A 24388-nucleotide genomic window follows, 5' to 3' on the forward strand; every position below is an offset into this window, starting at 1 on the left:
CTCCTGCTATTTAGAGCATCTATCTGGAGAAAACAAAAGATCCAAACACTAAAAACTGTAATCTGGATAATATGTGCCTTGCTGCACCCCCCACCCACCAATTACTGACATACTAGAATCAAGAGTCTAATTCTGTTTCCAGGGTGCTAGTCAATTTCCAGCCGAGAGGAAAATGTATCTTTAGTTTTAGCTTTATACAAAACAGCAAGATGCACCTTAAAATGGGAGGAGCAAGGGGCCTGCATATGGTATTTGGTAACATTTAGGGAGAATTCATCAAGAGGCTCTAATTGATTGGCATCTAACAAGCGTCTTAGCATTTAGCACACGTGTAATCAGTAAGAGCCCCTTGAGGAATTCCTCCTTAGTCATGCTACAAATTTTTTACCAATGCTGTTACTGCCTGCAGCTTCTCCAATGGAAGATTAGGTTTCTACCTTCAATAATCTTCTCTCTGTTAGTCCCTGTAGGATTCCATACACTAGGTGTTCAATCCCAACCCACAATCCAGGAGTTGCAGAAATCCAACACTTTTCTGAGCACATGTTCCTCCCCCTTAGACTGAGAGCTAGAAACATATCCAGTTAAGTCCCAAAGCCAAGTAACATACCTGAACAAATCCATGACAAGGGGGAACTGGGGAAGATCCCCAGCAACACAAAAATTTTGAACCGGTCTGCTCTGCAAAATATGAACCAAAGACAATCCAGCCAAACATTGAGAAACAATGTAGAACTAACCTGCTGCGTGCAACGAGCACCCACATGAGACGGCCTTCAGTAAAGCATATGCTCACAGGATCCATCAACTGGCTGGAAAGACTTCAAGCCTCAAAGAGAACAATCGAGGCAGAAAGAAGCAGGCTATTCAACAACTGAGTGTATATAGAGAGGGTGGGTTGTATGGATCCTACAGGGACTAACCGAAAGAAGATTATCAAAGGTAGAAACCTAATCTTCCATTCTGTTATGTCCCTTCTACATGCCATACACTAGGTGACATACCAAAGCAATGGTAACAGCTAGGGAAGGACAGAAGAGCCTGCCCTCAACACCGATGTCCCAAAGTGAAATCGGCGGCTGCTTGCCGCGGGCGATATAAGTTGTGGAAATGGCCTTTTTAAAAAAAAATAATTTCTTTATTAAAGTATTTCAAAATACAAAAGTTTTAAAATCCTGCTTCATAACAACCATATAGATTATAATAATAATAATAACAACATTTTCCGTCCTTCCAAGCTTTACTGGGACACAACCATTATACATTCAAATCATTGTGATCTATTCTAATATAGCAGATTTTTTTGAAAAGTGGATATCCGATTTCTTCTCATTGCAGTTAATTTAGTCATATTATAAACAAACTTTATCTTAATTGATAGTATATCTCTTTTTTCTAATGTGCAGCTAATACCATTCATGCTGATGTCATAACTAGCCCTATCCATTTCCTATGATGGTCTAGTACAGGGGTGTCCAACCTTTAGCCCCGGTCGAGGGCGATGCAGTGTTTGCCTCTTGCCGGCTCCCCCCTCTGTCTTGCTGCAGCATTTGCGTGTTTGTGCAGCCCCAGAAACATTTTTTTTGCTTACCAATGCAGTTAGCTAATCATATCCATATTTGAAGTGTGCATGTTTCTGGCACACTTAGCCTGGTGAGTGTACAAGGTTCTGCACTGAGGATAACTAGTACTGTTGTTCTCATGTCTGAGCAAAATAAGTGTCATCCTGGACTCCCAATTAACCTTTAGACTCCTCACACATTCCACCTTGCCAGTCACCTCCAGGATTTAATTTAAAATAGTAACTCTTAACACAAATTCTTTATATTCCAACTCTGTCCTGGCTATCTTCCTTAATTTCCCCATATACGCCTTCACAATCTTTATGCTTCTCATCTGTGAATTGTGTAAGTGGACCATCTGTCTCCAGATTAGACAAAACTAGGCATTCTGCGTATTTGTTCATAGCACCTTTTCTTTGGATGCCCTGTCTTTGCCATTGAGATCTGAGCAATTTAGAACTCTGCTCAAGATCCATGTGTTTTTCCCCAGGCTCTTCTGGGTGGATAGTTAAACTGTCCGCCTTTTACTGCTCATTACCTTGTCCTCTTATGGCATTCTCTTTCTTGCTTCTATTTATTATTTTACACCACTTCTGTGCATAAAATATTTGGATCTCAAAAATTTCTTCTGTGTAAGATTTTTTCATGCCAGTATTTCTGTGCACAAAATAATTTCAGCACATGTATATACAATTTGAACCTGTGCGCAGAACCATCACCACCTGTCAGCCTTAAAAATATTTTGTTTTGTTCACAGCAAAAAGAAGAAATTGGCATATAGGGTGGTACCAAATAATGTCCCCAAAACGTTTTCATATTCAGCCAATTAGCAATTTAAATTCAAATCTGAATAATTTGGGGTTCTACTATGCTAAATCCTCTGATCTCATGTAGCTTCTTTTATTATTTGTTATGTTAAAGTTCAAAGCTCATAGTCAGCTGAATAATAGGAATATATACTATTCGATATAGCTAAATCCTCCCAGATCCTTTGTACTATAGAAGAATAAGCTAACCTTTCTGCGCTGCCTCAGACCTGGCATTCTCTTTCTGTGTTGGGCTCACCTTAAAGTCATAGAACCATGATGGCAGATAAAGGCCAAATGGCCCATCTAGTCTGCCCAACCGCAGTAACCATTATCTCTTTCTCTCTCCGAGAGATCCCACGTGCCTATCCCAGGCCCTCTTGAATTCAGACAGTCTCTGTTCCCACCACCTCTTCCGAGAGACTGTTCCACGCATCTACTACCCTTTCTGTAAAAAAGTATTTCCTCAGATTTCTCCGGAGACTATCACCTCTTAACTTTATCCTATGCCCTCTCATTGCAGAGTTTCCTTTCAAATGAAAGAGATTCGACTCATGCACATTTATATTACGTCTCTATCATATCTCCCCTCTCCTGCCTTTCCTCCAAAGTATACAGATTGAGATCTTTAAGTCTGTCCCTTACGCCTTATGATGAAGACCACACACCATTTTAGTAGCCTTCCTCTGGACCGACTCCATCCTTTTTATATCTTTTTGAAGGTGTGGCCTCCAGAATTGAACACAATATTCCAAATGAGGTCTCACCAGAGTCTTATAAAGAGGCATTAATACCTCTCTTTTCCTACTAGCCGTACCTCTCCCTAAGCAACCTAGCATCCTTCTAGCTTTTGCTGTCACCTTTTCAACCTATGTGGCCACCTTAAGATCATCACATACAATCACACCCAAGTCCCGTTCTTCCGTCGTGCACATAATTCTCCACCCCCTTAAACTGTACTGTTCCTTCTGGGTTTTGCATCCCAAAAGCATGACCTTGCATTACTTAGCATTAAATTTTAGCTGCCAAATTTCAGACCATTCTTCAAGCTTCGCCAGGTCTTTCTTCATGTTATTCACACCATCCGGCGTGTCTACTCTATTGCAGATTTTGGTATCATCCGCAAAGAGGCAAATCTTACCCGACAATCCTTTAGCAATATCATTTATACATCCTATGTCCAATTCTCTGGTCACCCAGTCAAAGAAATTGATCAGTTTTGTCTGACAAGACCTACCTCTAGTGAATCCATGTTGCCTCCGGTCCTGTAATCCACAGGATTCCAGAAACTTGACCATTCTCTGTTTTTAAAAGCATTTCCATTAATTTGCTCACCACAGAAGTCAGACTTACCAGCCTGTAATTCCCTACTTCTTCTTTACTTCCACTTTTGTGGAGAGGGACCACATCCGCCCTTCTCCAGTCCTCCGGTACCACTCCCGACTCTAGAGACTCATTGAAAAGGTCAGTCAGCAAAGCTACCAGAACTTCCCTAATTTCCTTTAGCACCCTTGGATGTACATCATCCGGCCCCATCGCTTTGTCTACCTTTATTTGAGCTAGCTCCTCACGAACACAACCCTCTGAAAATCGATCAGAGTCTATTATTCCTCCGTCACTATTCACGTTTGTCTTCTGCGGTCCTGCTCCCAGTTCTTCAGCCGTGAACACAAAACAGAAATATTTGTTAAGCAATTTGGCTTTTTTTTAGCAGCTCCTACATATTCCTCTCCAATTTCTCTTCTTTGGCACCAGATAGCTAATAATCTTATTACCATTCATTTTAATATGTTGTGAACTGGTATCTGTGATGTTTTCTGCAGGGTTAACTTCTGCATCGTGCACCTAGAAACTTGTGTGCAGACATCGCACTAATCATGTTACCATCTGCAGTAGCTTTCTGCATCGGCTCCATCCTCATCCATGAAGTAATTAGAAGTCACATTTTGATAAGAATTGGCTTTACACTATTGTGTGTCTATTGTACCTTGCTTATTACACAGCTGAAATGCTTCTGGCTTTGACCACTCACAGAAATGCTGTTTTGATCCTTTACAGGAATACATCTCTGACTTGTATCCCTTTTACCTCCTTGCTGATTGATGAGAATTCATATCATCTCTTCCCTTCCTTCCCCCAGGTTCGTATCCCTCCCCCAAGGCTGGGGCCACTTTAGTTGTGTACAAGGAACTCCTGGTGCTTTTTGGAGGCTGGACCCGGCCAAGCCCTTACCCTTTGCACCAGCCTGAGAGATTCTTTGATGAGATACACACCTACTCGCCCTCCAAAAACTGGTAAGTGCTACCTGGAGCAGGCTAGGTCTTTGGTGACTTCTTCGTTAAAAAGTAGTAATGGAATTGAGCTTGGGATAGGTGCAAGAGAGGCCCTGATGGCTAGTAAAGTCACATTTTATTCACTGGCTGACCATTCAAGCTGCAGAATGAGTAGATCGTGGGAAATGTCAGCTCCTGGGCATGCCCTCGAGGGGAAGCGATGCAGTTCCTTTTGCACTCTGTCAGGGGTAGAGAGAACGAGTAAATTGGTAGAAGAAAACTAATGGCATGACTGGCAGTGGTATTACATAATTTGCTATCTTGGCTTTCTAAATCACATAGTCTGAAAAGGTAATGTCATAAAATTCAGGTACAATTTCTGTGCATTTTATTTCCAATAAATTGCGTTAAGGATGGGGAAAAAAGTGGATTTTGAACCTGTTCTCTATCTTTAGGTGGAACTGTATAGTGACTACCCACGGGCCTCCCCCTATGGCAGGTCATTCTTCCTGTGTCATAGGAGATAAAATGATCGTTTTTGGTGGTTCCCTGGGCTCTCGACAAATGTAAGTTCTTTATCAGGAGACTAACGTCCCAGGATGAGACCTGAAAGCTTTCAATTTCCTCACCTTGGTAAACAGCAGATTCTTGGCTATTGATCCAGATACAGCTCTAGATAAGGGGGAAAAGCTTGTAGATCATGGTTGATGCATTCTTTCTAACCCCTCTGTATGTGTGTGTGTGTCTCTGTGTGTCTCTGACCTAAGGGTAGAGCGGAGGGGTTGTTTGAATGGAGTGTTTGATTAGAATAATAAATGAAATCAAAAAGCCCATTTTAAGTTGACGGAAATTGATATACAAATCCAGCAGTGCTGAATTCCTCGTGCAACTTTGTTCTGTTAAAACCCAAAGAAAAAGAAATACAAATTTTACAATTTGAAACATGTTCTATTGCTGAGATGGGCAGCTCTATAAAGGCTCCAAACATTTTTTCAATAACATTTTTATACTTTAACAGAAAGCCTCAGCCTCACTGCCTCCCAAAAATGAAAACTGTTTTTCTTAAGATTAGGGCTCTTCAGCTTAGAAAAGAGACGGCTGAGGGGAGATAGGACTGAAGTCTACAAAATCCTGAATGGAATAGAACGGGTACAAGTGGATCGATTTTTCACTCCGTCAAAAGTTACAAAGACTAGGGGACACTCGAAGTTACAGGGAAATAATTTTAAAACCAATAGGCGGAAATATTTTTTCACTCAGAGAATAGTTAAGCTCTGGAAAGTGTTGCCAGAGGATGTGGTAAGAGCGGAAAATGTAGCTGGTTTTAAGAAAGTTTTGGACAAGTTAAGAACATAAGAACATAAGAATTGCCGCTGCTGGGTCAGACCAGTGGTTCATCGTGCCCAGCGGTCTGCTCACACAGCGGCCCTCTGGTCAAAGACCAGCACCCTAACTGAGACTAGCCCTACCTGCGTATGTTCCGGTTCAGCAGGAACTTGTCTAACTTTGTCTTGAATCCCTGGAGGGTGTTTTCCCCTATGAAAGACTCCGGAAGAGCGTTCCAGTTTTCTACCATTCTCTGGGTGAAGAAGAATTTCCTTATGTTTGTACGGAATCTATCCCCTTTCAATTTTAGAGAGTGCCCTCTCGTTCTCCCTATCTTGGAGAGGGTGAACAACCTGTCCTTATCTACTAAGTGCCTTGTTTCGATCATGTCCCCTCTCAATTTTCTCTGCTTGAGGGAGAAGAGGCTCAGTTTCTCTAATCTTTCGCTGTACGGCAACTCCTCCAGCCCCTTAACCATCTTAATCGCTCTTCTCTGGACCCTTTTGAGTAGTACCGTGTCCTCCTTCATGTACGGTGACCAGTGCTGGATGCAGTACTCTAGGTGAGGGTGCACCATGGCCCGGTACAGCGGCATTATAACCTTCTCCGATCTGTTCGTGATCCCCTTCTTTATCATTCATAGCATTCTGTTCGCCACCGCTGCACATTGCGTGGATGGCTTCATCGACTTATCGATCAGAACTCCCAAGTCTCTTTCCTGGGAGGTCTCTCCAAGTACTGCCCCGGACATCCTGTATTCGTGCATGAGATTTTTGTTACCGACATGCATCACTTTACACCAGGGGTCTCAAAGTCCCTCCATGAGGGCTGCAATCCAGTCGGATTTTCAAGATTTCCCCAATGAATATGCATGAGATCTATGTGCATGCACTGCTTTCAATGCCTATTCATTGGGGAAATCCTGAAAACCCGACTGGATTGCAGCCCTCAAGGAGGGACTTTGAGATCCCTGCTTTACCCTTATCCATGTTGAATCTCATCTGCCATGTTGATGCCCATTCCTCGAGCCTGATTATGTCACGTTGCAGATTTTTGCAATCCCCGTGTCTTCACTACTCTGAATAACTTCATATCGTCCACAAATTTAATCATCTCACTCATCATACCTATGTCCAGATCGTTTATAAAGATGTTGAAGAGGACGGGTTCAAGCCCTGGAGGAAAAGTTATTGAGAAAGACATGGGGGAAGCCACTACTTGCCTTGGATCGGTAGCATGGAATATTGTTACTCCTTGGGTTTTGGCCTGGTAAGGCTATTCTTTTGTTCTTAAGGTATGCAGAAAGGCCAGCTCCTGTCTAGCTACAGCCACGTTAAACATCCCGGTACCTGCCCCTGCCAACTCTAAACACCCCAAGGCACAAAATAAGGGGCAGGAGTCAGCTGTTCAATACCTGTGCCTTAGTTCCCCCTAAATCCCTGAATGGATTTTGCATGTTAACATAATTGTGCATAAGTTTTTATTGTACATGGCCCTTATATGAACTGGGAAAGGTGGTTAATCAAATCTAGTAAACACCTATGTCAAATCTGATTTTCTTCAAGTGGTATATTCTATGTTTGGAATTGCAATTTGTAAGATGTGGTTTCTGTCCAAACACATTTTTGGATCACAGATATCAGGGTTCTGATGGATATTGAGTAAGGAAGCCTGTTTCAGAAAATTAAGATTGGGCTCCAACTTATGACAGAAATTTGTACCATATTGGTTCTGTATTTAACAAAAAAAGAAAAATAGGGACTGTAAAGAGCAACTTTGAAAATGATCTCCCCAGAAATTTTAATATTATTTCTGCACTTAATTTGTTTACTGTGTTTCTACAGCAGCTGGCAGAAACGATCACAAATAGCTTGAATGTGTGTTTTTCCCAGGGACTCTCTAGTCTATGCCTCTGTAGTGTATGAGAAAGGGGGAAGGGGTGATGGGGCTGCGTTTGCCATTCTACACTCGTGGTTGAGAAACAAACAGGATTGCACAGTGCAGTATTCACACAGCCTTTTCTCTTTTTAGGAGCAGCGATCTATGGGTTTTGGATCTGGAGCAGTGGGCTTGGTCCAAACCAAATATTTCTGGCCCCAGCCCTCATCCCAGAGGTGGCCAGTCACAGGTGAGCATGCTGTTCCATTTTGGCCACCAGGAATAGCCAAGTCAGTCTGGATCTTGAGACTAGTGTATGAACAAAGGCCAACAATTTTAAGTAAATCCAAAAATTGTTCCCTAACTTTAACCTCGCTAATTCACCTTTTTTTCTCTCTTCTGCTTCCTCTTTTCTCATCATCATGTTATTTCTTCAGCTTATTTTGTTTCTATTTTTTCTCTCCATCTGTGTTTAATCTCTAATTCACCCTGGCAATCTTGCTCACACTTCCATTTCCCGTCATCACATTTCCTTTTTTACCTTCTCTTCCATCCTCTGTTGTCCTTAGTTGTGGAAGTGAGCAACAAAGATGAATTCATCCTATTAGGATCTGCTAAGCACTTCTGAGTAAATTAGATGTTGGTGGTCCGTTGTGATGATTCTTGTGTGTTTGCTGGCATTCTCCTTATTTCCCCTTTCTGTATCTTTGCACCTGTTTCCGTAGTAGTCAAACAAATCTTTGGGAATGCTTAGAGCTTGCAGTTATAGGATGAGCAAAGATGTGGAGATTTGGAGCGCTGCAGTCTTGTCATCCTGCACAAGACTGGCCAATGCAGGTAGCTGCCGCTGTAAACAGGAAAGCAAGCCTATTTATCTCCAAGGCCCTGCAACCATGCAGTGAGCAGGTGTTTCATCTGCTTTCCAAGACTTTGTCAGAATAAGATGCAAGAACAGTGGAAGCTCTATTTTGGTGTTATGTACTTTGCTTTTGGAGAAGTGGCAGTGGTGGCTTAGTATTAGAGAATGCCGCAGGGAAAAAAATTTGTCCCCATCCCTGCAAGCAATTTGATCCCATCCGCACAAGCCTCGAATAGTTATGATTTTATACTGAACTTATTTTATTAAAGTATAAAAAGAAACAATATTCTGTTCAGTTGTCATTTTATAAATACAAATACAGAGCAAGGATCAACAGAACCCCCCTCTCCCCTCCCCTTCACAAATATCCCCTCCACTATCGAGAAAAACTGAATAAGCCAAATTATTACAGAACTAGTCTTTAAGCCCGTTACATTAACGGGTTCTAGAATATATGTATCTTTGTCTTTAATTATTTCTGTCTGCCTGTGCCGCTGTTTTTCATTCTTTTTGTCTCTCTCTCTGTTTCTTTCTTCTTTTTTTTTATCTCCCTCCCTCCCCCTCCATTTTCCTGTGCAGCAGCATTTCCCTCCTACCCCACTTCCCTGTGCAGCATTTTCTTCTCCCCCACTTCCCTATGCAGCAGCTACATCAGCATTCCCTCCCCTGTCCATTTTCCTGTGCAGCATTTTTAATTTTTTTTTTTTTTGGAGACCGTGAGAAGGGAAGGTGGGGTGTTCGGAAAGCAACTAAGGAAACCGGTCAGATTGTGGAAAGGGAGTTTTGGATGGTAGAGTCAGACCGCAGTGGGAGGGTTGGATGGGAGAGTCAACGGGGGTTCAGGTGTGTAGAAAAGGTTTCTTCTGTGTTTTTTTGACTGTCACCTTCTGTCTATCTCTTTGGCTACTGACTGTAATTCTTACTTTTGGTCTCTCTGTCTGTGTTTGTTTTGGTGTTTGTCTCTTTGGCTGCTAAAGGTTGTTTTTTTTTCTTTGTGTCTCTTTCCTTTGTCCTTTTTTTTTTCCTATTTGTCTGTCGCTGCAGTATTTTTTTTTTTACTGTTTGTCTGTCGCTCAAGTAATTTTCCTTGTCCATTTTCTATCTGTCTGCTTTGTTTTGTTTGTCTCTTTGAATCTGTATTTGTAGCCCCCTTGTACTTCTGTGTGTGCAACATTGTTATGGCAACCGTCTAATGCGCCTACTATTAACCGGATGTGAGGTGGCATGCAAATGAGGGCAGCGCGGGGAGGAGAGGCAGAGAGTAAAAGTTCCAGGCGGGTCAGGGCCGGGCGGGCGAGGATGGCCTTTTGCTCAGCAGCGCCGCTTCTCTCCAGACCCGCAGATCCTTTCTCTTAGGGGTGGTGGGGGCGCTGACCGCCCGCGATCCCTCTCGACTTGCAGAGGTGGTGGGGGCACTGATCGGCCGCGCATGCGCACTCTCGCCTAATGCGACAGATCAGATCTCAGGGAACACGCGGCGAGAGTGCACATGCGCGGCTAGCATTTTATTATTATAGATGCTACACAGAAAAATCATGCTAACAGAATATAACAGTCATACATGACAGGAATAGTGTTAGGGGAGTGCAACTAGGGCAACTGCCCCCTGGTCTAAGAGAGCCCTAAGCCAGCTGGAAGCTAAAGAAGCACAGCCAGCTCTAGTAGGATACATATTTCAAATCTAATATATCCTAATCACAAAATAGAAAATACAGATTTTTTTTTTCTACCATTTGTTGTCTAGTCATTTTATTCTTCAAATCATATTGGTCTCAGGCACTGGTCTCTTTTTTCTTTTGTCTTCTCTTAACTCACTTGCCAGGGTCTCCTGAACATTGGACATGTCTTCTTTCTCCATGCTCACCATCCATCTTCTATTTCTGTGTATGTATTGTTCCCTTCTCTGTCTCCTATACGTCCCTTTCTAGTATTCCCCTGTGCCCATCTCTCTGCCTTCATCATCTCACCTTTCTATGATTCCCTCCTCCTGTGTACATTATCACTCCCCTCTGTCCAGCATCTTCCTTCTGCGTTCTTATTCTCCCCCATTTCTAGCCATCTTCTCTCTGTGTCCATATACCTCTCTCATGCCTCATTTCCCTTTTTGTCCCTGTTCTTATGCTCCCATCCATGCCTACCATCTTCCCCCTTTTTGTATATCTCCCTGTGTCCAGCTTCTCCCCTCTCTTACTCCCTTACACCAATGTGTGTCTCACACTCTTTCCTCCCTCCCTCTGCTATGTTCAATATTTTACGCACTCTTCCTTCATCCCCTTGGTACAGCTTTTCTCTTTCCTTTTCTTCTCTCTCTTCCTCCCTACAGGTCCTGCACCTCTCTCCCTTCCCTCTAGCTCCCTTAAAATGGGTCCAACACCTCTATCCCCTCCCTTCAGCGCCCAGGTGTGGGTCTGGCACCTATCCCTTCCCTCCAGCTCCACTCCACCCACCACATGGGCCCAGTACCTGTTTCCCTTCTCCGCCCCCCAATCCCCAGATTAGATACAGCAACTGTCTCCCTTCCCTTCGGCTCCAGCTAGTCCAGCAGCCCAAGCAACCCTCGTCCCCCTTTCACGGGTCCATGAGCCCTCCTCTAGTGATCGCGGCTATCGGCAAAAAAAACAAAACAAAACATCAAACAAACCTGCAACTCCCCCGTTGACCGTTTTGTACCTCCTGGGGCGGACCTACCAGCTTCTTAAAAGCATTTGTAGGATGAAGAGGCAACGTCGTCACACGCAGCACTGAAGTTCACTGAACCTTCTTCCCGCTGAGTCCCCTTCCAATGTAACTTCCGGTGAAACCAGAAGTTACATTGGAAGGAAGGACTCAGCGGCAAGAAGGTGATCAAGTTGCCCCTCTGTGCTGCTTTGTTTACAGCAGGTTAGCTCCATTTGACTGTCTAATTTCTTTGCTCATTCCCCGAAAAAGTGTAGTTACTTACCTGTAACGTAGGTTCTCCGTGGACAGCAGGATAGTCAGCCACATATGGGTGTTGTCCCAACAGCTCCCAATTTACGGATAAGCTCTCCAATAGCTCAGAGAGATTTTTTTTTTTTTTTTTTCTCTGAGCACGTGCAGAGCCCGGGCCCCACTGGGCATGCCCGAGCCCTACCCATTTCCCCCTGCTTCCCCCTAATCCCCAGGATGTTCCTAGCTGTGGCCGGGTCGGCCGTATGGGGAGGCGGGTGGGTTGTGTGGCTGACTATCCTGCTGTCCACGGAGAACCTACGTTACAGGTAAGTAACTACACTTTCTCCTAGGACAAGCAGGATGAGTCAGCCACATATGGGTGACTCCCTAGCCGAGGGATGTACCGACTGGACCTGCGCCTTAGCGCTTTGTGCATCCCTCGCCTGGCTGTGGAGGCCGAGCCGGGCAGGGTAATCAGGCAAAGCAGGTAAAGTTGTGGAAACAAGGTTTTAGATAAAGTGCTGTGTTAACTGAGCAATAATACTCACAGAACAGTGAACTGGTCAATGACAATCAATGAACAGTGAGAAACCAACTGGTCAACAGTGACAATTCGTACTTGCATGTGAGAATTCATACTTGTCTATTCCACGTTCAGTCTAGACAGGAGTGCTGGGAGACCTACTTAACTCGCAGAACAGCGAAAAACTGGTCAATGACAATCAATGAACAGTGAGGAAAACCAACTGGTCAACAGTGACAATTCGTAACTGGTCCACAGTGACGATTCGTGCTTGCATATGAGAATTCATACTTGCCTATTCCACGTTCAGACTAGACAGGATTGCTGGAAGACCTACTTAACTTACAGAACAGTGAAACTGGTCAATGAAAATCAAAGAACAGTGAGAAAAACCAACTGGTCAACAGTGACAATTCGTAACTGGTCAACAGTGGCGATTCGTACTTGCATATGAGAATTCATACTTGCCTAGTCCACAATCAGGCTAGACAGGATTGCTGGAAGACCTACTTAACTCACAGAACAGCGACAAGTGGTCAATGACAATCAATGAACAGTGAGAAACCAACTGGTCAACAGTGAAAATTCGTACTTGCATGTGAGAATTCATACTTGCCTATTCCATATTCAGTCTAGACAGGCGTGCTGGAAGACCTACTTAACTCACAGAACAGCGACAACTGGTCAATGACAATCAATGAACAGTGAGAAAACCAACTGGTCAACAGTGACAATTCGTACTTGCATATGAGAATTCATACTTGCCTATTCCACGTTCAGACTAGACAGGATTGCTGGAAGACCTACTTAACTTACAGAACAGTGAAACTGGTCAATGACAATAAATGAACAGTGAGAAACCAACTGGTCAACAGTGGCAATTCGTACTTGCATGTGAGAATTCATACTTGCCTATTCCACATTCAGTCTAGGCAGGAGTGCTGGAAGACCTACTTAATCAATATCTATAACCCCCTACTTGATCAGTGTTTGTCGATATTTATAACACCCTACTTGATCAGTGTTTGTCAAGGCTGTGCTAGTGGTTGCTGTCCCTCCTGGGAGGGAGGAGACACTTCCAAGACTGCTCGGCCGAATGCATTTGGAGCGTGGAATGCTATGTCGAGGCAGTAGTGCTTGGTGAAGGAGATGCACTCTTATATCCAGCGCGAGCGCCTGCGTTTGGTGGCCGGAAGTCCTGGTCTGTTTTGGTCGTAGGAGACGAACAATTGAGGCTTGTCTAATCTGCTGCATAGTCAGGGCCCACACACAGTCAGGAGGTGTTGCTGAGGTGGCAGTGTGCCTCCCTGTGGGAAGATGTAGAGTGCCGGGAGGCACGCTGAAGCTACCTTCGGCAAGAATCGGGGGTGGTTCTGGGTACCACCCTGTTCTCATGGGGGAGTGTGTAGGCAGAGACGATGGTCCGGGTTTTCCCGGCCAGGAATACGGGATCTGCCTCCCCCAAAGGTTTGAAGGGGTCGAGGTGAGCTGATGCGGCACCAAGTTGAGGTCCCATCCGGGCGGTGGTGGTCTGACCGGTGGGTGCAGATTGGACAGTCCCTTCATGAAATTTTGTGATTACTGGATGCCTCGACACTGGTTTGTTGTCTAGGCCAGCGTGGTATGCTGCGATTGCACTTAGGTGGACCTTGATGGAAGTGGGTTTTAGGTCCCCCTGAGATAAGCTCAGTATGTACTGCAGGATGTCCGGTATGGGGCAGTTGTAGGGGTCTCGCTGCGTGTCTGTGCCCTGGTAGCGGAGCCTTCTCCCTTTCAACCCATAGCGTTTTCTGGTTGAAGGTCTTCTGACTGCCATAAGAGTGTGCTTCACGTCTTGTGGTAGGTTCATCCTCTCATCATCAATGCGGTCAAGCTAAGGAACGCAGGTTGTGGTGGAGGGTAAGGTTCCCGCGTTGTGTAATGAGAACTGCACTGGTCGGGAGGGGGGAGAGGAGGGTGAACCGCTATCCCTTGCCGGAACGGGAACCATGATTGCAGGGGCCCGAACAGGGCAATCATGATCACCAATGCTCTGTCCTGAAGAATCTTCTGTAGGACTTAGGGTGTGGCGGGTAGGCATATAAGAGACCTTGGTTCCAACTCACAGACAGACCGTCGGGGCTGAGACGGCGAAGGGTTGATCTCTTTGCGCAGAAGGTCGAGTATTTTGAGTTCGGTTCGGTTGCAAACAGGTTGATACTCGGTGTGCCCCAGGTGCTGAAGATCTTCTTCATCGCCGCTGGGTTGAGACACCACTCATCGGGATCCAGCTGGTGGCTGAGTCTTTCTGCCAGGTCGTTCTGCTTTCACGGGAGGTAAGTTGCCTGGATGGGGCATTGAATGGAGTTGGAGAACTCCCACATGTGGCAAGCTTCCTTGCATAGCGAGGTTGACCCTGTCCCTCCCTGTTTGTTGATATAGTGCAAGGCCACCTGGTTTTCTGTTTGGGTGAGGACTGCCCTGCCTGTTTGAGGGTTTCGCGGGCATTCCCTAAGGCCCTGAGCTACAGTAGGTGGGTGGTCGGAGGTTGGGTACACTGGTCCCAGTGACGTCTGAGGTGCCCTTTCCGGGATCACATGAGTAGTCAGGTGTGCTGCACAACAAAGACCGGAGCGTGCTGACGATGAGCTGCTGGCAGGGAAGCACTGGGCCAGGGATGTCATGGCGTCGATCTGGTAGTCCCGTAGGACGGCCTTGGTCTGCGTGGTGTCGATGACTGCCCAGATGAACGATATCCCCTGGGTGGGTATCAGGTGGGATTTCATGTAGTTGATGAGGAACCCCAGTTCTTGGAGGAGGGTTATGGTGGTTGACGGGGCTGCTAGCTGTCGAGATAAGATAGGACGCGCACCCCTTGAAGGCGAGGATGTGCCACTGCCACGCACTTTGTGAACGCTCTTGGAGCCGTTGAGAGTCCATGGTGACGCGGGGGTTCCTGGAGTAGAAACCCTTTGGTGATCTCCTCTGTTCGTCACCGCCTCTATTGATTTTTCCGAAGCAGGTCCTCTCCTTGCTGCGGGAAAATTAGATCGTCAGATGGAGGGTGGCCTCCTGATAAAGCCGCATCTGGAACTGGAGCGCAGCAATACGTGCGCTCAGCATTGCGCCCTTGAAGGTCTTTTTCCCCGTGGAAACCAGGGTTTTTCAGTTCCTTCCCTGACGGTAGTTGGAGGGGGGGGGGGGGTCGTGCTGCCCTGTTTCTCTTAAGCTACCGCGATGTCCATGTATGGCTGCTGCGGGTTGTGGAATCCCTGGGCTGGAAAGATCTGGTACTTCAATCCCAGTCTCCTTGATGTTGGTTGCCCTGAGGAGGGAGGCAGCCAAATCTTGTCTCTGCAGTCCAGGAGGTTCTTGTGGGCTGGAATCACCACTGCCTGCGTGAAGTACTGGTACTGGTAGTTCAGGCCTTGTAGTACTCTGCCTTGGGTACTTGTTGTCCACCCACGTGGATCTTGAGAAAGCTGTGAGATTCTGGAGGGACTTGGGGTGAGTCCTCGTTTGTGGGGGTTTTTATTTTAATTTATTTATTTATTTATTTATTTATTTATTTATTTTTTATTTTTTTTTTTTTTTCGGGGGTGGTGACTCGGGGCATGGTTGGAGGCTGGTGTGTAGCTTGTTCCTCCGTTGCTTGGTTGCATGGCATGCCGCTGGACCGCGCCATGTTGTTGTGCGTGGCTCCCTCTAAAGGGCAATGTGGGGAGTGTAGCCCGCTGAGAGAGGAGTGGGTCAGCAGGAGGATTAACTGTGGCTGCTGGTCCCACCCCTGGTGGTTCGCAGGTTCATGTGCTGCTCCACTTGACTGGTTGGGTGGCTCCATGTATCTCACCGCCCTTCTCTGTCCATCTTGAGAGGGGGGGGGGGGGCCTGCAGAGAGGGGGCAGGGTGCACCCCTTCATCTGTGCCAGTGCTCCTGGCTGCGTTTCCCACTGTGCCTGTAGGCAGAGAAAAGGGGAGAGATAATGCCTCTTGCGTGGGCTTCTCCTGCTGTACTGCCTATTGTATATTAAACTGTACAGCACTACATATGCCTTTCAGTGCTATAGAAATCATGAAAGTATCAGAGTCCCTCATACTAGCTGGAAAAGCACTCTGCCTAGGTATTATGAAGAGCAAACAGCTTTTTAGACTGAGGAGTTTCAAAGCCCCACCTTTGGAGAGGCAAGGTCTGACCTGCCACATCTCTGAAGATATCAGCACCCTGCTGAGAAAAAACCGACTCCTCGTTCCCAACATGAGAGGGGGAGGGGGGCAGGGTGAGAAAGGTGTGGATTGTAGACTCTGCAGGACCCCAAGAGAGAAAGAAACATCGAGGAGTTGGTTTTTTTTTTTTTTTTTTTTCAGCATGTCCTTTATAAGCTGAACTCTGGGGCAGCATGTCTCCTACTGGGGGGAGAGATCTGCAGGTCCCCTCCAAGGGAAAGAAGCATGAGAGATTCTTTCTCCTTAACATTCAGATTGGGAGGAGGGTGGGGCAGAGCCCTCGGAGCTGCAACAGATTATCAGAGGTTTTTTCCCAAAAACAAGCAGATAGGACTTACCTTTGAACCCCGATTTTTCTCCCTGCAGCGTGCCTCAGTTGTGCCCCTTTCTCAGGCTGCTTGTAGCTGAGCCGGCATCCTGAGATGATCGGGAGGCGTGCCCCTGCAATCTCCCTGCCTGCTGATGTCAGGAGGGGTTGCCCGAGGAGTTCTCTCTTCGGAGAGGCGGGTCTGGCTGCTGGTTGGCTGGTTGTGCAGGAGGGGCGGACCTGGGCGGCGATCCCCTGCTGCTGGGAGGCATGGCCGATCGGGGATTGGCTCCTCCGTTGCTAGGGGGCGTGTTAGGCCGGTAGCTGGCTGCTCCTCCATTGGTGGGAGGCGTGGCTGCATGCAGGCTGGTTTCTCCCTGGGCTCCCTTTCCATTTGCTGCTCCCTCGTTGCTGGGGGGCGTGGCTTCACGCTGGATCGGGCTGTGGAGGAGCAGGGAGATGGCTTCTCTTCCGGTCCACACGTGGGGGTAGGTGCGAGACCGGGAGGCGCCCCCAGCGATGTGCCCATTCGGGCAGAGGCCGATGGTGTTCCCGATGACTTCGGGAGGGGGGGGCCGGATGGCAAACCCCGATCGGCTTCTTGCAGGGGCCGACGGCTAGCGACAGCATGCAAGACATCCGGGAGAGATTTCTCGACCGGGCAAGTTGCAGTCGGGGGGGTCGACTGAGCCAGGACGTCCTGGAGGCTCCTCACTGGATTCTTCTGTGGATCCCCCGCTGCTACACTCCGATGAGGATGGCTGCTGGAGGACGATTCTCGGGCCTCACTTCTCTTCAAGAAGTCTCTCAGTGCCCTCTTCCTCAGCTTGCGTGCCCGTGGAGACAGACGGACGCAGAGCATGCAACACTGTTCCTCGTGTGCTGTGCCCAAGCAGCGAACGCACAACTCGTGAGGGTCCAGTGTGCTCATCCTTTTCCTGCAGCGCGGACATTTCTTTGATGTTTCTGGCATCTTCAAGATGGTAAGTAGAACAAGTTTTGATTGTAGAAAAATGGAGAGCTGTGGAAAAATCCGACCGATGGGAACGGGCGGAAACTAAAGACTGGGGATTAGGGGGAAGCAGGGGGAAATGGGTAGGGCTCGGGCATGCCCAGTGGGGCCCGGGCTCTGCACGTGCTCAGAGAAAAAAAAAAAAAAAAAAATCTCTCTGAGCTATTGGAGAGCTTATCCGTAAATTGGGAGCTGTTGGGACAACACCCATATGTGGCTGACTCATCCTGCTTGTCCTAGGAGAACTGTTTTATTCCACTGTTGGGAAAATTAGTTTTGTTGTCCATGTCCACTATTAGTGATTTTTTTGTTCATTTTGCCATGGCATGCTTTTTCCTTCATGAAGAACATTTGATTTATTTTCCCTTTCAGATCATTATTGATGATGAAACTGTTCTAATCCTTGGAGGCTGTGGTGGGCCAAATGCAGTAAGTCTACTGATGTCTCATTCATAAGAACATAAGAATTGCTGCTGCTGGGTCAGACCAGTGGTCCATCGTGCCCAGCAGTCCGCTCACACGGCAGCCCCCAGGTCAAAGACCAGTGGTCTAAATGAGTCCAGCCTAACCTGCGTACGTTCCAGTTTAGCAGGAACTTGTCTAACTTTGTCTTGAATCCCTGGAAGGTGTTTTCCCCTATAACAGACTCCGGAAGAGCGTTCCAGTCATTTAGCTAGCTCTGTTCACCTTTAGTCTTCAGAACAGGAAGCAAAGCAATCGTTAGTCAGCAGGCTTTGATCCTGGCTGTTCTCACTGCAGCTCTTTGTGACCTTGGGTGAGTCACTTTAACCATCCATTGCCCCAGGTAAACAAAACAAAACTTACATGGTGAATCCACCAAGGTCAGAGAAAGTGCCTGCATTAAATGTGTATAGTACTGTGTACATCTTGTAGCGCTATAGAAATGATTAGTAGTAAAACTGATATTTTGTTGTGGAAATACCATAGGCAGAAAAATGAGCTGGGCCATGGTGGCCCTGTCAGTATTTTGCTTGGGGCCAGGGCCAGAGATTCGCGTGTTTGGCCCATCATCCCTAAAAGATGTTCTGCTCCTTGTGGGCAACACTATAACAGAACCAGGAGGGGGCGGAAGGAAATCTCTCAGTTGGGAATTATTGTGATTGTGTTTAAAATGAATGCGGGATACTAAGACCTAGTTTTCTTATTATGATTCAAATAGCTGTTTAAGGATGCCTGGCTACTCCACATGCACACGAGTTATTGGACCTGGCAGCAGCTGAAAGTGGAGAATGAAGAGCATGGCGCCCCAGAACTGTGGTGTCACCCCGCCTGCAGGGTGAGGAGAATGAACTGGAGAAGTTCAGACAATAATGTGGCACGAAATAAGTGGCTGCATTTGTGCCAAGTGTGCAACATCATGGTTGCTCCTTTGCAGTTGGCTGTGGTTCATCATTTCTTATTGCTTAGTTCATTTCATCTAGACTCGAGCAACGAAGCTAGCTGTGGAATGGGTGCAGTTCCCATGGAGGGTTACATCTTGAGAACCAGGAAATAACTTTAAATGAGAAAATCTTAGGGTCAGTGTTTAGCAGGTCTTATGCATACAGGAAAAACTCCTACCTGGATAGTCTGTAGACTAGGTTCATTCCTGGATTTTCAATGGCATTATTACAGGTAATGCCACTGAATGTCTGGTTAATGACAACTTTCAGTCCACCAACTGGATAACTTTCTGGTTAATATTATCTGGGTGCTGGTAAGATTATCACCGATATTCAGGTACTCATCCAGATGCCAGCTTGTGCTATAAAAAGAATGATATAGTGATCGGTGAGCCTTTGGTAATACCTCTCCCTCTCAGAATCTAGTAATATTAGGTAATAAGAGATTTTCTTGATTGTTGTCATGGAGATTGGCCAATTCCCACCAAGAAAAAAAAATCATAATTTGTATGATTGATACTGAAAATAAGAATAGCCTTACTGGGTCAGACCAATGGTCCAGCAAGCCCAGTAGCCCGTTCTCAAGGTGGCCAATCCAGGTCACAAGTACCTGGCCAAAACCCAAGGAGTAGCAATATCCATGCTACCAATCCAGGGCAAGCAGTGGCTTCCCCCGTGTCTTTCTCAATAACAAACTATGGACTTTTCCTCCAGGAACTTGTCCAAACCTTTCTTAAAAACCAGCTACACTATCTACTCTTACCACAACCTCTGGCAATGCGTTCCAGAGCTTAACTATTCTCTGAGTGAAAAAAAGTCCTATAGGTTTTAAAAGTATTTGCCTGTAACTTCATCGATTGTCCCCTAGTCTTTGTAATTTTTGATGGAGTGAAAATTAATCCACTTGTACCCGTTCTACTCCACTCAGGATTTTGTAGACTTCAATCATATCTCCCCTCAGCCGTCTTTTTTCCAAGCTGAAGAGCCCTAACCGTTTTAGTCTTTCCTCATATGAGAGGAGTTCCATCCCCTTTACCATCTTGGTCGCTCTTATTTGAACCTTTTCTAGCGCCACTATATCTTTCTTGAGATAAGGAGATCAGAATTGAACACAATAATCCAGATGAATTTCCAGATCATTTATAAATAAGTTAAATAGCACCAGTCCTAGTACAGACCCCTGCGGCACTCCACTGTTTACTCTCCTCCATTTAACCCTATCCTCTGTTTTCTAACCGATAACCAATTCTTAATCCACAACTGAACTTTGCCACCTAGCCCATGACATTTGGCTAATACTGGCACTTTGGAAGACCAGTGAATAAGCTAAAAATTATAAATAAGTATGCTTTGAAGTACAAAGGATCGCTGTATATAATAAATGCCCATTCAATCCGGGCATTCTTCCCAGCTGGGTGGATGGCATGCAGAGTGTAGATCCACCTCTGTTCTTTCTGACACAGCTGACTCCTCCAATCACCGCAACTAGCTGAATACGAGAGGTGTTCAATCACAGCACAACGCAGGGACCCAAACTGATGTTTAGCCTTCAATGTACTGCGAAGGGCTCCTCCATTCATCTAATATGTAGACATGACTTATGCTCCAAAAGTCTAGTCTTCAACCTTCGCAAGGTCTGCCCAACAAAGGGCAGGGGCAGAGCACAATATAGATAACCCCTTCCGTAGTACGTGCTCTTCAGATGAAACACTTGTCCAGACGCCAGCTGCACAAACTCCCTGGTCTCCAACATTTTATATATATATATACTATAAAGTATATATATATATATATATATGTTTTCCTTATATATTTTGAGTAATTGAAATTACCCATTATTATACTGTTGCCCATTTCTCCAGCTTTCCTAATCTCTGAAAACATTTCTTCATCTGTCTGCTCATTTTGTCCTGGGGGATTGTAGTATAACCCTACCTTTATATTCCTTCCTTTCACACATGGAATTTCTATCCATAAGGATTCCATACTGCTATCTGTCATGCAGAATATTGATTTGATTTCATTTGATTCAATTCCCTCTTTAACATATAGCGCAACCCCTCCTCCAATTTGATCTATTCTATCCTTATGATATAATTTGTACCCAGGTAACACAGTGTCCCATTGATTATCCTCCTTCCACTAGGTCTCTGAGATGCTTATTATATCTATCCCATCATTCAGTGCTTTATACTCTAACTCTCCTATTTTATTTTTTAGGCTTCTAGCATTTGTATACAGACACTTCAAATTGTTTTTTCCTTGCAACTGCAGGCTGCTGGGAAGACAATTTCAATAGTATCCTGGGTCCTTATACAGTATATTTTCCCCTAAACTTTCTCCAATCCCCTATCAGTTCTTTTGGGGGTTTCATTCTGTCTGTGATTAGTACTGAGAGTCCCACCAAGCCTAGAAAAATCTGGATAGAGAACAGAAGTTTTGACTTGATAGCCAATATATTTTTGGGCTGATTTTCAGTTGGTGCCTCCTTCAGGTGGGTATCTTACTTTTTCAGAGCTAGGCAATTGTGTGCACTCTGCAGATAAAATTAGATCTCATCCATTGTTTCCTTCTCCCATGGATCTTTTTTTTTTTTTTTTTTGCTGCTTCCTTTAAGTCCTGAATTTTAAAGAAAATGAGTCCATACTCCTGGAATTACTTTTGCTGCCAGTTTGTGGGCAGGGAGCTCACATATCAGTTCACTTCACTTGTAGAAATGATTCTAGATTGTAACAATGTTGGTTGTAGAAGCCTAATGCTTATATTTTATCAGTGGGTTAAAGTCACACTCTCTCTTTTCCAGGTAGGACAGTGTGTTGTTGTCTTCAGCCAGGCTCCTAGTGGAAGGGCTCCATTGAGTCCCAGCCTGAACTCTCGTCCTTCTCCCATCAGTGCCACCCCTCCAGCTCTGGTTCCTGAAACAAGGGAGTATCGGTCTCAGTCTCCAGTGCGGAACACAGATGAAGCCCCCTGCGTTAATGGCCGCTGGGGGACACTGCGACCAAGAGCACAAAGGCAGACTCCATCAGGATCCCGTGAGGGAAGCCTCTCGCCAGCCAAAGGAGACTGTTCGCCTGTGATGAATGGTGGAAGCTTGTCTCCTGGGTCAGTGGCAGTGGGTGGTGCCTCTTTGGACAGTCCAGTACAGACACTGTCTCCTAGTACACCATCCATGGTTGAGGGATATGATCTGAAAGTTAGTCTTTCTCTCCCTTCAAGAAGAGGATCCCTGCCTGATACAAAGGATCTACAATTGGGAGCTGTAGACTTGAACTGGGATCAGAAAGCAGCCCCCCCCAGCGGACAAATAGAAGGTATGGACAGGATAGTTAGTGGAAATGTGAGAAACCCCCCTGAACAGACAAATGGAATCCACACGCCACCTCATGTTACAACTTCCTTCTCTGCTGCAGTGTCTCCAGGAGCTCTGCGTAGGGGACTGGAGGCTGTCAAAGCTCTCTCCTCCATTTCTTTTCAAGGGACATCTACGTCTTTATCGGTAAGTCCTCCTAACTTGTCTTCACCAGGATCCCCTGTTAACCAGGTTCATGGAGGAAGCAGTGCTGAAGCTGTATCAGCTCCAAGAACTGCCCTCACCCAAGCTGATGGACATTCTTTACCTCCTATAGCTCGGCGGTTGGGTCACCATCCGCCACAGTCACTGAACGTGGGCAAACCATTGTATCAGAGTATGAACTGTAAACCTATGCAGATGTATGTGCTGGACATTAAGGACATCATGGAAAAGGGGCGTGTGAAATGGAAGGTATTTAACAGCAACTCTGTAGTGGGGCCCCCCGAGACCAGCCTCCACACAGTAGTGCAGGGCAGAGGGGAACTGATCATATTTGGTGGTCTCATGGACAAGAAACAGAACGTGAAGTACTACCCCAAAACTAATGCCTTGTATTTTGTGCGAGCAAAAAGATAACATGGCAAAAGCCTACTCAACTGCCTGATTCTTTCAATGACTTTCTTATTTTATTAAATTTTTTTACACTACCTGATTTAAGTGTTTTAAGCTGTGAATTGAGCAAAACAGTGAAAAGCCACCAGTTGACAAAAGTCACAGTCAACTCCTCTGGGTTTCTTTTTCCATTTACTCCATGTTGTACATCTTTTCCCACCTTTTGAAAGCATGTTGCTCTCTGCTGTTCTCTCACTTTATTCTTTGGTACATCTGTTATAGATAGCCCTTTGCTGCTGCTTGTCAGAGATTAAATTAGTGCCATTGGCAGAAATCCCCCCCCCCCCCCCGAGCGAAACTGGGAAGAATAGCTATTGCATTCTAGTTGCATTCATTTCTCTCTCTCCCTCCTTTATATTCATGGGCCAAGTACATCGGCAGCATATGGTTGCAGTGTACACCCCCAGCCAGTAGATGTCATACTGAGAGCACGAATCAGTTTTTGCCACCTCTCTTGTGTTATGAATGTTGCCTCTGCAGTATTTCCTACCCCTCTGGCCCATACCTAGAATATCTTTGATTTTGGGTACTGACACTGCAAAGCTCAGTCTAGGGTTTAGACAAAAGGAAAATCTTTTGGGAAAAGCCCTCAGAAAGGGGGGGGGGGGGGGGAGGATGAAGCGGTGCTTCTGCTGCCTTTTATTTTCTTGGCTACTTTTTTTGGGAGAAGGAATTGAATCGATTACTAGATCAAGAGCTTGGGGGAGAATCGATATTGAAATGTAAACAAAATAATTCTGTCAAAAAATGTATTAAGCTCTATTTGTAGATCAATTTCTTATACATAAAGAGTAACACATGATTTTTTTTTTGCAAAGAAATGTGGTTCTTCATGTGCGTGCACACCCACATGCTAAAACTTATCTGTTACCTTTTGAAAATGGTTGTCCTGGGTCCTGTTGCCTCCACTGAAAACAATAGTGTAAGATTTCTGACCTGTTTGTTTTGTAATAATCCTACTGCCAGGCTGGAATAGTCATCAGCGTATTAGTTTAAAATTAGACTTATTTAAACACCCAAAACCTTGAAAACTGCGCAGAGATCAGAAATTCAAAATGTCTCTCAAATTTAAAGACCTAAAAATAAAATCCTGTCCTCTGAGATATTGGGTATTTTTTTTTCCTCTTTCTTGGGTCTCTGTTCCATTCAGAATTGGACCTTCATATATAGCTTCAATAATTTTTCTCCGTTTTTATTTTCTTCCAGCTCAGACTTGTGGCAACAAGGGATCATGGTTACCTCTGAAGCCTAATTTAAATGCTCCCAGATCGGCCCAAAACTATGCTCAGAGGATTCTGCCACTCATGAGCTGTGAGCACTGCATCTGCAATGTCCCTTCTAGTCTTTGAGGGCTTCCAA

At 45.5% G+C, this 24388-nt stretch overlaps 1 protein-coding gene across 1 annotated transcript in view; it reads left to right on the top strand.

The window, feature by feature from the left end:
• FBXO42 (F-box protein 42) overlaps window positions 1–24130 on the top strand; it is a 64957-nt gene extending 40827 nt beyond the window's left edge. Inside the window, exons 5-10 of the mRNA XM_033921931.1 lie at window positions 4509–4662; window positions 5097–5207; window positions 7999–8095; window positions 18032–18088; window positions 18840–18956; window positions 21866–24130. Of these exons, the coding sequence (XP_033777822.1) occupies window positions 4509–4662; window positions 5097–5207; window positions 7999–8095; window positions 18032–18088; window positions 18840–18956; window positions 21866–22993 (1664 nt within the window). The 3' untranslated portion in view covers window positions 22994–24130. The remainder of the gene's footprint in view (window positions 1–4508; window positions 4663–5096; window positions 5208–7998; window positions 8096–18031; window positions 18089–18839; window positions 18957–21865) is intronic.
• Window positions 24131–24388: the final 258 nt, after the last annotated feature.

The sequence above is a fragment of the Geotrypetes seraphini genome, chromosome 15, assembly GCF_902459505.1.
Source record: "Geotrypetes seraphini chromosome 15, aGeoSer1.1, whole genome shotgun sequence".
NCBI lineage: Eukaryota > Metazoa > Chordata > Amphibia > Gymnophiona > Dermophiidae > Geotrypetes > Geotrypetes seraphini.